General features: G+C 43.9%; 1 protein-coding gene across 1 annotated transcript in view; it reads right to left on the reverse strand.

The window, feature by feature from the left end:
• Window positions 1-8,225: 8,225 nt before the first annotated feature.
• Window positions 8,226-18,328, reverse strand: part of VMA12 (vacuolar ATPase assembly factor VMA12) — a 100,909-nt gene continuing 90,806 nt past the window's right edge. The window contains exon 6 of the mRNA XM_086955176.1: window positions 8,226-10,963. Coding sequence (XP_086811302.1) covers window positions 10,868-10,963 — 96 coding nt within the window. The 3' untranslated portion in view covers window positions 8,226-10,867. The remainder of the gene's footprint in view (window positions 10,964-18,328) is intronic.

An 18,328-nucleotide genomic window follows, 5' to 3' on the forward strand; every position in this document is an offset into this window, starting at 1 on the left:
GAAAGTATTTCCTGGGGAGGAGACTGCAGTAAATGTATAAATTGAGGGTTTTAATTAGGTCACAGAAAATTAAAGTTAGTACTTCATAAAGATAAAATGTGGACAAATTTTCTAGAGCAGCTTAAGTATCTTCCTCATCAATGTGAGGAAAAAAACATATGGATTGAAACATGCACTCCAACAGCAGCGATTTCCCAGTGTTCTCCTCTAGCTTCACTATACATTTCTAATGAACAACTAAAACTCTAAGATCCTCCATTCATCACAAAGGTGAGGTACTTCACAATGCAATGATGCAGGATGTGAGCTGTTGAAAATAAACCTTTCCTGAAGAAAGGCTTAAGTCAATGAGCATAGAGGGGATTGTTGATTTTACAGAGGCCTTCGTCAGCAGCATGTCTGCTAGTTAAGTACATTCTGCAAGCTAGTTGAACACTAATTTTCAGAACTCTGATCTTTACAGACATCTGCTCAGTAAAGAAAGCGTGGTGCTATGGGGTCAGATACTATAGGGAGGCTGGACTCAGATGCTAGCAATGACTCTCCCAGGTAGATATCCACCGACTAGCATCCAATCAAACTACAGCATTTTGGTAGCACACAGCTGTCCGATTTACATTATGTACCGGCCACATGGACAGAAGATTTAGGGACCAATTACGATGTTGGTCAGAAAGGTTCCGAATGAGATTCAGAGTTTCAGAATCCGCTTTGGAATCTATGTTTGCGACAAAATCATACACATTTCCAACCGACCGACCGATTACGATTCAAGGAAACCGTTTGGGCTGTCCAATTTGGTTCTGAAAGGCATTCGGACATCCCGACCCTTCCGGAGTCGAATCGTACTACTCTATGGACACTGTTTCAATGCAAGAGATTACGATGTCTGATTCAGACAGCTGTTCTGATTTGGTCTGCCCAACACGAAACGGCTGTCGGAATTGACTTTGGGAGCCCACAGCAGGCCCCCATTCACCCAGAGGCCTCCGGTTGGAGCCCGTGGTTCCCCTCTTTCCAACAATGCATAGTGTGGCAGGCACCATGAGGTGCCCGCCAGAGGGTGCAAGGTTTTCCCCAACCACCACTTTTTTCAATGGAAATGCAATGAGAGTCCGACTGAATGATATTCCAAGCACCGTAATCGGTCGATCAGAGTCGCAGAAACCGATTCGGTCGGAAACGATTCTGAAACCGATTCAATCGAAGAGACATAATTGGCCCCTTAGTCTATTCAGTTAGTTCATGAATAGAAATAGCACTGACAGTCTTAGTATGTCAAAGCGCTGAATTACATCTAAGCTAAAACAGAAGTAGAAATGTAACTGTACACTACAAAATTCATGGCTTAAATGAGCAGAGGAGTAAGTGGCCTGTAATGCTGTTAGAAAACATTTCTGTACACTTTGGACTGTGCCTACCCCTGTAGTGGCTCAGCACTAGTTAAAAGTCCAACTTACATGTATAGGAAATATGCTAGGCATGTACCTATTCAAATGAGAGATGTGCAGAGATTGGTCATAACCATAGCCCCTACATCGAGGATCAATTCTCTACCTGGGCAGATGAGGGGCGGCAGAGCAGTATGCACCCAAATAGCACATATGCTGCACACACAGATTCATTTTTGGAATTATGGTCATCTTCTCCAGTGTGCAACACCATAGATTGGGGAAGGAAACACATTTGTAAATCTACCTTTTCTTCCTTTAAACGCGATCTCGAAAGCTGGTAATGTCATATTTTTTAATGCATGTTGTATTTATAGAAATGTCCCACTTTCATATGCATTTCTTGCTCCAGTTGCCCGCTAAGAATATTGTTTTGCTAATGTATAACGTTTATTACATCCTTTATTATTCTACATTTTGTGAAATGTATACATTAATTACATCACTCACCAGAGGAGACGTTTTGAAGGAGAGAGGTTTCTGTTTGCACAGCGCACTTTTGGCGGCATTAGAGGCTTCGAGGCTTCCAGCTAACGACTCGCCGCACCCGCTTCGCGGGTGCCGCTTCGCGGGTGCCGCTTCGCTGGGGAGCCTTACCTCCAGCATTCTTGAGGGCGGATTCCAGAGGCTGCAAGCAGGAAGGCGGTAAGGGGCGCGAGGCACCAGCGGGGCTGCAAGCGTGCAGGGACTTCATTTCCCAGAAGTCCCTGCGAGACCAAGGAAGAGCTTCCGGTCCGCTCTCCCTGCTGGCCCGCCCACCCGCCCATCTAATGACCATTTAAGCGCACCTGCAACCCTTGTACCGTGGGTCACTCACCAGAGGAGACGTTTTGAAGGAGAGAGGTTTCTGTTTGCACAGCGCACTTTTGGAGGCATTAGAGGCTTCGAGGCTTCCAGCTAACGAATCGCCGCACCCGCTTCGCGGGTGCCGCTTCACTGGGGAGCCTTACCTCCAGCATTCTTGAGGGCGGATTCCAGAGGCTGCAAGCAGGAAGGCGGTAAGGGGCGCGAGGCACCAGCGGGGCTGCGAGCGTGCAGGGACTTCATTTCCCAGAAGTCCCTGCGAGACCAAGGAAGAGCTTCCGGTCCGCTCTCCCTGCTGGCCCGCCCACCCGCCCATCTAATGACCATTTAAGCGCACCTGCAACCCTTGTACCGTGGGTCACTCACCAGAGGAGACGTTTTGAAGGAGAGAGGTTTCTGTTTGCACAGCGCACTTTTGGCGGCATTAGAGGCTTCGAGGCTTCCAGCTAACGACTCGCCGCACCCGCTTCGTGGGTGCCGCTTCGCGGGTGCCGCTTCGCTGGGGAGCCTTACCTCCAGCATTCTTGAGGGCGGATTCCAGAGGCTGCAAGCAGGAAGGCGGTAAGGGGCGCGAGGCACCAGCGGGGCTGCGAGCGTGCAGGACTTCATTTCCCAGAAGTCCCTGCGAGACCAAGGAAGAGCTTCCGGTCCGCTCTCCCTGCTGGCCCGCCCACCCGCCCAAACCGCCACCTACAAATATTCACCTCATTCCCGCAGCGCGGGACGCAGCGTGGGCGAAGACGGGGCAAAGACTGGGCCGTTTCAGGCCGTTCCAGACCGAATAAGACCGGACCGGGCAATCCCCCTTGGTTGTGGTTTATCCAACACGTAGCAAAACCTGTCTATATTTTAATTTCCTAAGGGCAACATTAGAATCCTCCAACATGTCTGCTCGAGCCTCACGAAGCAAAACCACAAAAAACGGCAAAAAGGTTACTGGGACACTTGATGATTTTATTACACAGACAAGCCTGTCTATAGATAACGAGATCACTAAACTCCAGCACAGAGTTTCCCTAGAGCTGGAGTCCGCTAGGAAATTGTCAATAGAACTGGCACTGAAAAAGAAATCATCCTTGGGTCATATTGCAACCTCTAAAACGCCAGAGCGCGTTACTGGCCCTGTCCCCATAATCGCCTTGGCTGAAATACACTCTATCAATGAGGGGGCAGCTTCTGCTGACATCCTAGAAGTAAGCAGAAATGATGTAACTGATAGCATAGTTCCAGAAAACATCTTACCCCCTGAACCCTCTATTGAATCCAACCAGGGGGTCATAGTATTGGAGGGAACTGGCCCAAATGTTACTTGTGATAATGCTAAACCACCACCTAAACGCAAACGCAAAAATCTTTCAGTCTATGCTAGAAAGAAGGCCAAGGTAGCATCAAATCAAACTCTTTCGGGGGGTCTTGAACAGCCGACCACTAGCACAACTGCAGGGACTGATCCTACTGCCCCTATTAACCAATGTAGCACGGACAATACAGGGCTGTCCAACCCGGTACAAAGCACGGATACCCAAATAGAAGAGGGTGAGAATATCTCTACATCTAGGTATTCTACACAAGGGGACAGGGGAAGAATTTTTGAAAATAGTGTGGGAAACGCTTAAAGTATTGTTGAGGCCATTAGAAGTCAGGTTAGCTGGTATTGAAAATCAACTACTTGAGGTAGAGAAGAGGGTCATTACGTTAGCCAGCATAAGCCTTAATGGCAATGGTAATGACGGGCCCATACATGTTCAAACTTTACCAGTGGCTGCTGCCCCAAATACTAATCCATTTAGTGTTCTAAAACAAAAAGAAGGGGTAGCCAAAAATAAAAATTCTAACTTGAAAGCCACCACCCAAGCAGCACCTACTTCTATAGTTCTGAATGGGCCACTGGCAAACAACACTGCATCTCAGCCTTCTGGGACTGCTCAAAGTAATAAACCACAGCCAGCAAATGCCTCCACAACTAATCCTCTGGCCACTAAATCTTCTGCTCCCCAGAAGCCAGTGGAGATAACCAGACCCCATCAGGGCTCTAAGAAACCCACGCACGATAGGTCCCAAGCACATAGAACTGACTCATACAACCATCAGACAGCGTACCCCAAAAATAACTTCAGGGGAGGATATATTGATTTTCCACCAGATGCCAGTCCATTTGTTATAGTCCTCACTGGTGTCCCCGAATTACAAAATCACAATGAAGAGAATTTTGCTTCACTAAAAAATAAGGTGATTTATTGGTTAAATTCAAATAAACCGATTCCAAATCACATGAGAAGCAAAATTCTGATGGTACGCAGGGTACCATGGGTTGGACAAATGACTAAGTCAGTTCCGGGGGACTGTATAGTTGTCTCGTTTGAGGAACCGCATAGTGCGGAACAAATCTGTGCATGAAAATCTTATGGAGACACATTCCCTATTACAGCTAGACCCCTTTCTTTTTTTTACCCTCCTCCCAGAATCCAAAAGCAAGGCCCTGGTTGGAACACCCCTAATCTGTTTCATGGTTATGCACCAAATACAGCCAGACAAGCAGAGCTTAATGCGTGGTCTGGGGTCCCAACGTTCAATAGGTTTAGCTGTTTGGACGCGGTGGACTGACTGGAAACCATGCCTAACTGTATTCCTATGCTCTATGACTTGTATTGCACATTGGGAGTGGGGCAGGACCTTCATAGATCAGGGATAATTAATCCTCATAACCAAATCAGTTCTGAAGGAACCTCAGTCATGCCTATGGAACGCCATGGTGAAACTCCTACTCGCAAAAAAAGGGCAGTGGAATCCAATGTTGAGAACAAAATAAATAATACACACTTAACTACTACTGCTACACCATCCCTAGTAGTGCCTACAGCTAACTGTGACCCTTCTAATAAACCATTAATTCCTGAACTGAAATTTTTATCCTGGAATATTGCTGGGGTTGGAAAAAACTTGAAGGACCCTGATTGGGCGGATTACATTGACTCTAGTGAAATCTGCCTCTTGCAGGAAACATGGGCCATGGAAACCCCACATAGGATGGGTTTTAAAACTTTCGATAAAATGGCAACTCAGTCAGAGAGGGGAAGACCTGCGGGGGGTCTTATCATCTGGATTAAAATCACACTATCTATAAAAGCTGAAAGCATAGATACAGGAACTCCGGATATACTAGCCTTAAAGATCACTACTGCAATGGGGCACCAATATTATATTATTAACATTTACAATAGACCCATAGGTCACTTTAGGGTTTCACCCACGCTGGAAATTTTGGATTCATTCCTTAAAACAGTAGTCGGTGATGTTCCAGTAATACTGGGGGGTGACTTGAATTGTAATTATGAACCGATTCTTGGCATTACTGAGGCTCTTGAGGATGAAGATCATGCCTATAACATCCCCCAGCTCGAGTCTGCTATACACGTCAAGTGCACTACGTTAGCCGCTCAAATTCTAAGGCTAACAGTTGAACATGGTTTACGAGCTTGCAATGGCCGCCTTCCATCTGACCTATCCAAACAACCAACCTTTGTAAAATCTGTAAGTAGGCTTGATTTTATTCTTGTATCACTAAGCATTTGGCACTTTATGATGGACTTCAGAGTATCTAACAGGGTTGAGAGTGACCATTTTCCCCTGGAACTGCACATTGAAGCACGTATGTTTAGTGACTCTATGCCCACTGAAGTTGCAGATGCTCCATGCGAATCTGTTCACGTTAATAATAATAGACGTGCTCTGAAATGGCAGCATCTACTATCAGATGGCACAACTCTTGCAGCTGTTTATTCTCTCTTTGATTCAACCTTTAGCCCCATAGCTGGCACTTCCCCCCTATCTGAGAACTATGCACATTTTGTTGAATTACACAAAACCTTCTTTGACAAACTCAAGATTCACATGTCTAAAATGCCAAAGAAGAATCAGCAAAATATAAGGATGGGCTGCCATGGGAAGCTTTGGTTTAATCGCTCGTGTAAGATGGCCAAAAGGAGTCTTCTAACTGCAATAAAAGAGGGCTCTAAATTGGATGTCAAACTTGCAAGGGAAGAATACAAGCACATCTTAAAGGATTCCAAAAAAGCATGGGAAGAGCTTCTTTGGGCAGATATGCTGGCTGCTGCCAAAACAAACGACAATGTTGGTTTTTGGAGGTTGGTTGCTAATGGGGGGCATGCGGGAAGAGCAGTTAATGACACTTTTTTGGATGAACTAACATGGGTAAACCACTTCACATCCCTGTACAAACAATATGACAGTGCTGCTGCTGAGGACACTTGGTCACCTCCACCCCCTGAATGCCTTGATTTCACCTTGGAAGAAACCACGAAGGCAATCATGGAGCAGACCTTAGGTGTACAGCTGGTTTAAGTGAATATAACATCTTTCACGAAAATCTGGTCAGACAGCGCTTAGAGACCCCTGTGGTTATAACGCGCCATACAAATTAAATAAATAAATAAATAAATAAATTAACGACCTAAAAAGCAGTAAAGCCCCCGGTCCGGACAAAATACCTGGCGACCTTTACAAACATGCAATCGAAGTCTGGGCTCCTTACATCAATTATTTATTTAATGTTTTATCTATTGATTGCTCCTTTCCTGAAAGCTGGCGTGCAGCAGAAGTTGTGCTAATTTTTAAAAAGGGTAGTAAATCTGATCCCTCTAATTATAGACCCATTAGCTTAATGGACACCCTGCAGAAACTCTATGCCAAACACTTATTATTTAGAATGAATGATTGGCTGGAGGAGTCAAAAATATTCACTAAATTTCAGGCAGGCTTTAGGTCTAAGACCAGTACACTAGACCAGGTCTTCAGATTCTGTTGTATTTACTGGAAGTACGTACATGTTAGGAAGGGTCATTTGTATGTAGCATTTGTTGACCTTAGAGCTGCATTTGATCTTGTTCCTAGAAAACTGCTCTGGAGTTCCTTAAACAAAGCCGGGATGCCAGGGTGCCCGTTAAGCCAGATAATTGAGTTACATGCTAGAAACCACGCCAACATTAGATGGGGACCAAATGGCGAACTGTCCCGCGATATTCCAATCGAGCGCGGAGTTCGTCAGGGTTGTGTCCTGGCCCCCACTCTATTTTCTATATTTGTTAATGATGTTCCTGAACATCTAAATGCCTGCAACAACGATTCACCTCAGCTGAATGGAGAGAGAGTACCTGTGTTGCTCTTCGCAGATGATACCATCCTCATCTCCCAGACTAAGAGGGGCCTCCAGATACTCTTAAACTCATTCAGTGGTTACTGTGAAAAAAAAGGCCTGGAAATAAACACTAACAAAACTAAATGTATGGCATTAAATCCTAGCAGACCAGATAGAGGGATTTTAACTCTTAATGGACAAACTCTTGGGGTCGTTGATAACTTTTCTTACTTGGGGGTGGTAATTGACTCAAAGTTAACATGGAAGGCCCAACTTGAGAAGAGTAGGGTGGTATATGCTCAAAATGTAAAACCCATTATGAGTAAATTGAATGCCAGTGTAAGCAAGAGTGTAACACCTGCTCTTGAACTCTTCAAATTTAAAATCCAATCTGCCACTCTATACGGGGCTGAAATATGGGGTCCCTGGGCCAGAGAGTGTTTCCAAGGATTGGATAATAAATTCATGAGATCTATTGTAAGAGTTCCTACTAGCACCCCCCTAATCCCACTCCAATTTGACCTAAATTTTAAACGAACTGATCATTTTACAATTCTAAGACCCTTGATGTTCTGGATTAGAGTTTGGTCCACCCCAGAATTGTTGGACTATAGGAACTGTCTCCAAGAGGTACTAAACCTCGACACTTTTAATTCCATCCCATGGTATGGGCACATACAAAAATGGTTTAGACTGCTGGGGTTGCATCCCTTTTGGGAACACCCGGAGAACTTGCCACCATCTGCAAAAACCGTGGTGAAGAGAGTTTTTTGGTCCTATATGAATAACAAGGTTGTACACGAGAGTAGAACTGGTACTTTAATCAACAAATTTTTATTGTTTAAAGCTGAACCTTGTTTTGAAACATTTCTGGACGAAATTGAGCCTCCTGTGGCTAAGACCCTTTACCTGAAATTCAGATACGGGACTCTTATGTTAACTTCTAATCTTGAACGATGGTCAAAGAAAAATGCTGAATGTACAACTGTCTATAACAGAATATGTCCTATGTGCTCTGCTTCCTGTTTGGAGAATGAAATTCACATGCTCTTTGTATGCAACGCTTACACAAAGGCACGGAAAAAATGGTTAAAAACCATGTGTGCTCTCCTAGGAACTAGAAGTTGTCATATTGCATATAGGATTGTCAAAACAAATTCTGATCAGTTCATTGTGTTCAGTATTAGCAGGTTTTTAACTTCAGTTTTCTTTATTCGAAAAAAATTGGGTCAAATGCTTTGAAAATTATGATAGATTGTCCAAAGAGGTATACTCTGTGTGCATTTCTGCTGCTAAATTGAATCGTGCTAAATGAAATATTTTTGGTGACCCTTTTTTAGGAAAAAGCTTATGCATGTTCTTTTGAATTGTTAATTGGAATTCAAATTTTTTTAAATTCGTGTATGTATATTCATGTGTCTTTTATGGCTATTTTTGCCGAAATAAAGATTTTTTTAAAAATTAATTACATCATTGTTAGGCTTTACAGTGTATTGCTGCCTATCTTAAAAAAAAGTTTAACTTTTTTTAATTATTATTATAGACCACAGGGCATCACTACACAGAGAATTTAATTGCACACAATTCTGCGTTTGAACAAAATATTTTGTTATTAACCTGTATATTCACTTACAGCATGGGTGTTGAACGCAGGTCCAGCAGAGCAGATGCAGGACAGATTTTCAGGACAACCACTAGGTTAATGACATTCGAGCCTCAAGCACGCGCTATATTACATATCCCATTACATGAACATATATTCAATACAATTGTTGAATTGAATATGTGAATGTATAGATGTATGTATAAGTAATATAGCGTGAGCTTGAGGCTCCAATATTATTGTATTCTTATGATCTTTGATCGCAAGATATTCAGGAAGAAGGGTGAATCTCCCTAACTTTAATAGCACTGCAATACATACTAGGACCAGTGGGAACAATATGGAACCGTGGACAGGCGGTAGAAACCCACACAAATCACCCTCACCGTATTTTAATATGTTAATGAGTTTCATTTAAGTTCACTGTATGGAACCATTCCTCATGGATCTCTGTTCGACATCTCTGATTTAGAGATTTCAGTTTTGATTTTGCAGGAGTAGAAAGCAGTACACCCCCACATTCAAAGTAACCCTCTAATTGTGCGCAACTTTAATGTTGGAGCACACACACTCAACTGAAAGGGTGGTGTACTACCAGCACACCGACTGGAGGTTGTACATTTCAATTATTAGATAGTGCATGTGTTATCTGTGTGCCTGGAACTCCATTGGTAACAATGACCATGCTGATGTAGACCATTTTTAGCCCCATTCCGAGTGCTCATCATGTTTAGAAATTGGAAGTTCAGGTGTTTGTGTAAGGTATTCAATCACATTCCTCATGCAAACTGTTCTTGGCCCCAGGCTTTTAGCAAAAGTAAATTTCAGTAAATAATATGAGGAATTTACAGTGCAAAAATAGTGTGTAAATTGAATACCATGTGGCAGTTTCAATTGAAATGCCTTACCACACGTTATGCGCCAACACATTGGATTTTTGTAGTACAATAAGTGTCTATATAGCACAGCTTAAATCGGTTACTGCTAGGTACTCTCTCTCCAGCCTTGGTCAACCACCAGCTTCTAGACAGACCAAATGCCCAAAACTAACTATATACTAAGACCACCACTTTGCCTCGTCCTGAGTGTTGTTTATTTCTCAAGGTCTTATCAATAAATAGGAAGTTCAGAGACAGGATCCAAAATGGTGCAAAGTTTAAATCCTTTATCCTACGATTAGTAGCATGAAGCTGGTGAGAATTTAAAACCTAAAGGGAATGCAGTGCTTTACCTTTCAGAGTTCCCAGCAGAACTGGAGGCCAAAAAGACAGAAAATTGAACAAACCGGTCAGGGACACTCGTGCAAGGATATTTACCTGAAATATAGAAACCAAGACACTGCGCATTCATGTGAAAGTGTGGGCTCTGTCTAATCATCAACAGCAATTTCGTACATTAAATACTCATACTAGACATTAAAATAACATTACAAACAGCAATGCGAATTACAAGAATCAAAAAAAGAAAACATTCAAGGGTAACAAAAAATGTATTCATCCACCATTTCATCTTCTACAGCATTTTCACAATCCTTAATTTGTGGTCCAAACTTGTCCTCTATGTCCATCACTTTCCGAGCATCATGGGAAGTGCTATCTGCATTAATGAAAACCTAGAAAGTGAGATGATCAGTAGAGTATAAAGAGGCAAAAAAACAGCAGTGCACTGAGGAATCCATGGTGAAGACAATGCCAAGGATCAGAAGTGGATAGGAGATAGACCTAATCTCTGCCGACCGCTGCACAGCAATATCGCTGTAACAGAAATCAAGACCAAAACATTGGCCAGGGTCCAGCTTGGCAAAAAAAACCCCACCCTTATGTTTCGCATTTCCAGAGTGGGATCTTTCCCACGCTATGATTCACCGAGTTCGCCTTCCATAGTTCGCACCAGCACATACAACTCTGCCAAACCAACGACCGAAGCTGCAATCACTGCCGAAAGCACCCGCTGGGGAGGGAAAAAGACCAGATATGAGGGGAAATTCCACTTTTCCAAGACAAAAGAACTACACTTGAGCATGCAGTAAAAGCAGACGGACAAGATAAACAGAAAGGAAAAAGCTACTTACCCAGTATGCATCTGTTCTTGGCATGTAGAGCTGTAGGTCACATGCTTTGAATAGCCTGCCATCTAGTGTTGGGTCCGGATGTGTGCACTTTGTTTTTCTTCGAAGAAGACTTTTCCAGTCACAAGGCAGGTGACTCCTCCTTTCGGTGGTAGTGCACATGGGCATCGACTCCATTATTAGATTGTTTTCCCGCAGAGGGTGATAATGGAGTTAGTAAAAGTAGTAGAAAGAGATGTCCATGTATATATGTGTCTGAGTGAGATGTAATTGCAACAGGTATAGGTACCCGGGGAGGCGCATGTGAATGTACAGCTCTACATGCCAAGAACAGATGCATACCGGGTAAGTAGTATTTTCCATTCGAGGCATGTGAGCTGTAGATCACATGCTTTGCATAGACTATACAGCAGTGATCTCCCATAGCGGTGGCTAACCTGTAGCTGTTGCAGTCGTTTGAAATTTTTGCTCTGTCTTTGTTTTCTGGCTCTTAAGCGCAGAGATACTCCAATGGGAGTCTATTCAAGCGCTCTACAAACCCGCAAATAAATAAATAAATAAAATAGTGTAAGTAAAACTGCTTGGCCCACGCTAGCTTGCTGTCTTTCTAATATATCTACACAATAGTGTTTTGTGAATGTGTGTGGTGTAGACCATGTTGCAACTTTGCAAATGTCATCTATGGGTAGATTTCCTAAAAATGCCATAGAAGCCCCTAGTTTGCATGTGGAGTGCGCTATCGGGGAATTTGTCAATGTTTGTTTTGCATAGAATGTTTGAATGCACTTGACTATCCACTGTGCAAAACCGGATTTTGATATGGGAGTTCCTTTATGTGGTGGAGCAAAAACCACAAATAGTTGTATTGTATTAAGGAAAGGTTTTGTCCTTTCTATGTAGTAGAGTAATGTTCTTTTCACATCAAAGGTGTGTAGAGCACGTTCTGCCACAGAATCTGGTTGAGGGAAGAACACAGGCAACTCAACAGATTGGTTGATATGAAAGGCAAAAATGACCTTTGGTAGAAATTTAGGGTTGGTCCGACGAACCACTTTGTTTTGGTGTACTTAGAAAAATTGTTCTTCTATGGTTAGTGCCTGAATCTCACCCACTCTTCTCAGTGGTGTGATAGCTATGAGGAAAGCTACCTTTCAAGTGAGAAATTGCAGCTCACATCTGTGCAATGGCTCAAAAGGTGGACCCCTCAGTCTGGTGAGGACAATGTTGAGATTCCACAATGGATCAGGTGGAAGTGTTGGGGGAATGACTCTTAAGTCTCTCCATTAATGCTTTACTGCCAAGCACTCTGAAGTGAGACAAATGGGGTCTATTATGAAGGTATGCAGCAAGATGTAAACATATGGATGTGTACTCTAAGTTTGAACACTGTAGATGTATTAGATAGCATATCATGTTTTGAACTGAAGCATCAAGCGGGTTGATGTGATTATTACAGTATATGACAAACCGCTTCGACTTTGCTGCATAGTAAGCTCTTCCGGTAGGACGTCTAGCCTCTTTCATAATGTTCATGCAGTCTGGCGTGAGAATGAGGTAGCCAAACTCTAAGACTTCAGGTGCCAGATCGCAAGGTTGAGATGACTGGGATCTGAATGGCTTATCTCTCTATGGCTCTGTGTGAGGAGATTGAGTGTAAGATGTAGTTTTGGTGAGGAACTACTGAGAGCTAAACCAGTTTGGTGAACAAGGGTTGACAGGCCCATGAGGGAGCAACTAGGAATATTGTCAGTTACGCCTGGCTGAGTTTCCAAACCACTAATGGAATGACTTGCTCAGCATTCCTGAAGGGGACGCATTTGAAGTCTTGCGTAGGGGACTATTAGGATGCAAGACGCCCTCATCCCTACTAACTGCATGAACACTCGAGCTGGCAATAAGTTTTGAGGCTGAAGCTGAGAGAGTAGAGGCTGCATATTGCGGATTCTGGCCGGATTGGGGAAGGCCAGAGCTTTTTGTACATCTACAGTGGCTCCCAAATACACTTGCGTATTGGATGGTTTGAGATGGGACTTAAGTATGGGAAGGCGTGAATGTGTTGTCTTCGTAAGTACATGCGACTACTGCCAGGCATTTGGTGAAAACCCTTGGTGCGGTGGTTACTCCGAATGAGAGCATCTTGAATTGATAGTGCTGGCCCGCTAACATGAACCTAAGATATTTGCGATGGCAGGGTGTATTAGGATATGTAAATTGGCATCCTTCAAGTCCTCCCAGAGTGGACAGAAATTCACCTTGCTGAAGGATCAGGAGCACTTGTTGGAGCGTCATCATATGAAAGGGGTCCGACTGAATGTATAGATTTAGTTCCCGGAGGTCTAGTATAGGCCTGAGAGAGCCGTCCTTCTAGGGAATCAAGAAGTAGAGAGTATACACTGGCCCTTTGATATTGTAATGGGACTGGTTCTATAGCTTCTTTTTCTAACAGAGAGAACTTCTTGCTCGATAAGGTTGACATATTCTTGTGACATTGAGTGTGATCTTGGAAGAATGTTTGGGGGAGTGGATAAGTTCCAGGCAGTAACCATATTGGATAATTTGTAGAACCCATTTGTCTAAGGTGATTGTATTCCAAACAGGTAGAAATTGAGAGACGTGCCCCGACAGGAGTGGAATGATCGGGGGTAGAGAAAGGAAGACCCTGTTTGTTGTTTGCGGGGGAAGTGCGTGTTGAGTTGCCTCTGCCTGTTCCCTTACCATTGTTACCTCTAAATCCACCTCTGAAATAGCCTCTTGATGAGGGCGATTGGTTGTTGCCTTTGTAAGAGGAGGAGGGATTCTTTGTGGAAATATTTTTGGAGCCACCCCTGTAAAAGGAGCAACAAAAAGATCCCCTATTTGAAGGCAATTGTAAAGTCCCCATAGACTTGGCAACCTCAGGGTCCTTCATTTTTTCTAGCGGAGTGTCCACTTTTGGGCCTAAGAGGTGTTCTTTGTCAAATGGTTGGTTGAGAATAGAGGCTTGATCCTCTGGTTTAAATCCTGAAATTCTCAATTAAGCATGCCTGTGTAGCAGTACACTGGTGTTCACCGTGCGGGCTGCTGTGTCTGCTGCGTCTACGGGGCACCTGATGGAGGTATTGGTGATTAATTTACCCTCCTGAATAAGGTCATTAGCCTTTGATTTGTGTTCATCAGGCAGAAACTGCATTAGTTTGTCTAGCTCGTCATATTGAGCGCTGTCATAGCGAGCTAACAAAGCTTGCGCATTAGCAATGTGCCAATGATTGGCCGCTTGCGAAGCTACCCTTTTGCCTGCGGCATCAATTAATTGAGACTCCTTATCAGAAGGAGGGGCGTCACCTGTAGTCTGTGAGTTAGCTCTCTTACGAGCGTTGGAAACTACAAGAGAGTCTAAAGGTAGCTGACCTTTAATATAAGCGGGGTCAGTAGGTGCTGGTTTATACTTTTTCTCCACCCTCGTTGTAATAATTCTTGCCCTCACAGGCTCTTTAAAGATTTCATCTGCATGTTTAAGCATCCCTTTGAGCATTGGTAGTGTGCGAGTAGCTCTCGGAGAGGAACTTAGGGTTTCGAATAAGAAATCCTCTTCTAGAGCCTCTTTATGTAGCTCCATCCCATGATAATGAGCAGCCTTGTTAAGTAGCTCAATGTATCCTACGTTCTCATCAGGTGGTGAGGATTTGAAAGGATATAGATCAGTGTTCGGATCAGTGTCATAGTTTTCCCATGGGTCAGTATCCTGTGGCCTACCCTCATCCCCGTTGGACCGAGGCTCTTTTGGTGGAGTCTCTCTTTAGTCGCTGTTTTAGGCATTGAAAGTTTAGGCTCCGAAGATTTACTCTTCTTTAACAATGGAATGGTTACCACAACATACTTCCATTTCGACGCCGAAGTTTTCGGCTCTGCACTGGCATGGGGTTGACTCTAGCCCGAGCCGGAAGGCTTTTCCTTGTGTTTCGGCGCCAGGCCTGAGGGTGGGGCGTCCAAAACTTTTTCTCGGGCCAACCTTGGCACGAAGGCAGAGGAGGGACCAGAGCCTTTTTCTTCTTGTGTTGCTGGGGCAAGGGGGTTTCTGAACTTATGGTACACTGACCCGGTATAACTTCCTCCTCTTCTTTCATGTCCGAGTCGGCCTCGGACACAGAGATATGCTCTGCTTCTTCTTCGGCTCCTTGAGAGTGGAATTCTTCTCTGTTGGAATTTTTACTGAAGATGTCCAGTGTAGAGCCGCTCAGATGTTGCATTTCGTGATGTCGAGCCAGACGGGTACGGAGCGTCTTCTTCGATCGAAACGATCGACCTGTGTCGCAGTACTTTTCGTCGTGTTCCGGGGATAGGCAGAGGATGTACACTTTGTGCAAGTCGGTGCGCGGAAACTTAGTGCGACACCTGGGACAGAGCTTGATGGAGTCCGTTCAATCAACTGCTAGCGAGCTTGGCACGGGTAGGCCCAACGGCCCGCCATGGGTTTTCCAATCGCAGACCTTTTTGTCGAAACGATACGCTGCGAATGGGAAATGCGATCAAAAAACGAACACATGGAGGGCAGTGGATTGAGAGTCAAAGGGAACCCGAGAAGCAGTGCTGAACCAGAGTGCAGCAATTCACTCCGAACCAGATGGCGGAAAAAAATAATCTAGCAATGAAGTTGATGCCCATGTGCACTATCACCGAAAGGAGGAGTCCCTTACCTCGTGACTGGAAAAGACTTCTTCGAAGAAAAACAAAGTGCAAACATCCGGACCCAACATTAGATGGCAGGCTATGCAAAGCATGTGATCTACAGCTCACATGCCTCGAAGATCATCTTCACACCCAGAAACGGCTACTTGTTGTGCACTATGTGCTATAGTAAAGACAGCTTAAAGGTATTCCTTCAAAATGGCCTCACTCTCGCTTAATTAAGACTCCACCACTTTTGTTCAGCATTGACTTAGGGCCCGATTAAGAGTCTTGCAGTCCACGAACCATCAGACTGGTGGGGGCTTTGTGGTGGTGTAGAGTTCTCAAGGCTTTTGATCAGTTACGCTCCGGGTGCACTGCCCGTTTATACGCACACCAGTACAGAATTGCTATTTAATCAGGTGCAACTCGGCGAGTGGAGAAACCCTAAACCACTCAATTGAGTAGATAGAAACTACCCATACATAAACAACTTGGTTGCCGATGCACTCAAGACGGTGTATACAATGTTAAGTAACAATAAACAACAATGGTAACAAAATGACAGAAATATTAGAACAAAAACTCTCATGGAGAGTAAATCTTGGAGTCTTTAATGTAGCATACAGCCAGCCGACACGTGTTTCATCGCACTCGCGATTCCTCAGGGCTAGATGGCTGTGTTTAGGTCAGAAAGGTCGCTCAGCTGGTGATAATTCCAACCCAGCCGGGCCCTTGACCGAAGATACTCCGTATGAGTAAGCGATGAGAAGTAAGATTATTAACTGGATTGCAGTAAGATTATTAACTGGATTGCATTAATAGTCTCAGGCTTGAAGATCACAATCTATTGTTGATTCCAAATGTAGCTCACGACGAACATGGTATTGTTCTATTTTATGGAGAAGTTTATCCTATGCCGGGTATGGCTCAGATGTGTTTTGGCGCCTCAAGCTCGGTAAAGCAGAGAAGCGGCGTGTAGCGCGTCCAGACCCTGCGGCAGTGCCGCAGGGTCTGGACGCGCTACACGCCGCTTCTCTGCTTTACCGAGCTTGAGGCGCCAAAACACATCTGAGCCATACCCGGCATAGGATAAACTTCTCCATAAAATAGAACAATACCATGTTCGTCGTGAGCTACATTTGGAATCAACAATAGATTGTGATCTTCAAGCCTGAGACTATTAATGCAATCCAGTTAATAATCTTACTTCTCATCGCTTACTCATACGGAGTATCTTCGGTCAAGGGCCCGGCTGGGTTGGAATTATCACTAGCTGAGCGACCTTTCTGACCTAAACACAGCCATCTAGCCCTGAGGAATCGCGAGTGCGATGAAACACGTGTCGGCTGGCTGTATGCTACATTAAAGACTCCAAGATTTACTCTTCATGAGAGTTTTTGTTCTAATATTTCTGTCATTTTGCTACCATTGTTGTTTATTGTTACTTAACATTGTATACACCGTCTTGAGTGCATCGGCAACCAAGTTGTCTTTGTGGTGGTGTACTCTCGGCCATCCGACTACGATTAGGGCGATGGGACCACCACAACCCATTCACAGCTGCCCAGGCCGACGCAATATGCTTGGTGGGACCACCACTGTCTTGCCAAGCATATTAAGAGTTTCCTCGCCGCCAGCTGTGTCATGGAGGTTCCTCATCCATGAACTGCGTTACGGAGAGGGTACGTGTGCATGCAAGCCAGTTCCTGCACGGCATGATCTTTTCAGTCCATGCTGTGTAGGAACTGTTTTTGGTGTTCCCATTGCGGTGCCCATTTTCAGGGCACTGCCATAGGAAAGTCAAAAACAAATCCCGCCAGGCAGGAGAAAACTCCTAATCTTGCAGGCAGTCTGACAACAGCCTTTGCGGTCATAATCAGGCCCTTAGGCTGAAAACCTTTGCTGAAAAATAAGTGGCTAAATCAAACTACAAGAAATGCTGCAAAAGGGTCAAAACATCCCTCCCTAACTCATGCTACTTTCTACTGCTTATCACAGGATTTTGATTATTTTATTTGCTACATACTATTAACAAATAATTACGATACCTTCCATCCATAGTTCTTGGTGCCATTTCATTTCCATTTCGGCCATAAATCACACCCATTTGGTGATACAACACGTCCCCACTTGCATTCCCCCCAAAGTTATAGTAAGCTATCCCACCCACAATGGACTTGCCCATGACTCAACATAATGTGATAACTAATGTTAAAAGCAGTTTTAATGGAAAATAAAACCATATAAGTATCTTCCATTTAACCAAACAACATGAAACTTTCGCAACATGTAACCTATGAGGAAATATTTTGTTTCTAGAAAGGTTACGCCATATTTGTCATACTGGTGACAGAATTCTAAGCAATGTATAAGTATTTAACAGCAGAATGCACCAATATCAACTGTTAAGGATAGTGCATGGTCCTGTGTACAGTACATATAGATACCAGTTCAGAGTTTGGGTTAGATTTTTAAAGGTTGATGCATTAAAAAAGTACATTAAAAAAGTACATTAAAAAAAGTAAATTTTTCTGGGGACTTGAGTTGTTGAATATAGCCATTTTTAGGTCTCGCCTAGCAGCGCGCATGTGCTGCTCTGC

The sequence above is a fragment of the Lissotriton vulgaris genome, chromosome 2_1, assembly GCF_964263255.1.
Source record: "Lissotriton vulgaris chromosome 2_1, aLisVul1.2, whole genome shotgun sequence".
NCBI lineage: Eukaryota > Metazoa > Chordata > Amphibia > Caudata > Salamandridae > Lissotriton > Lissotriton vulgaris.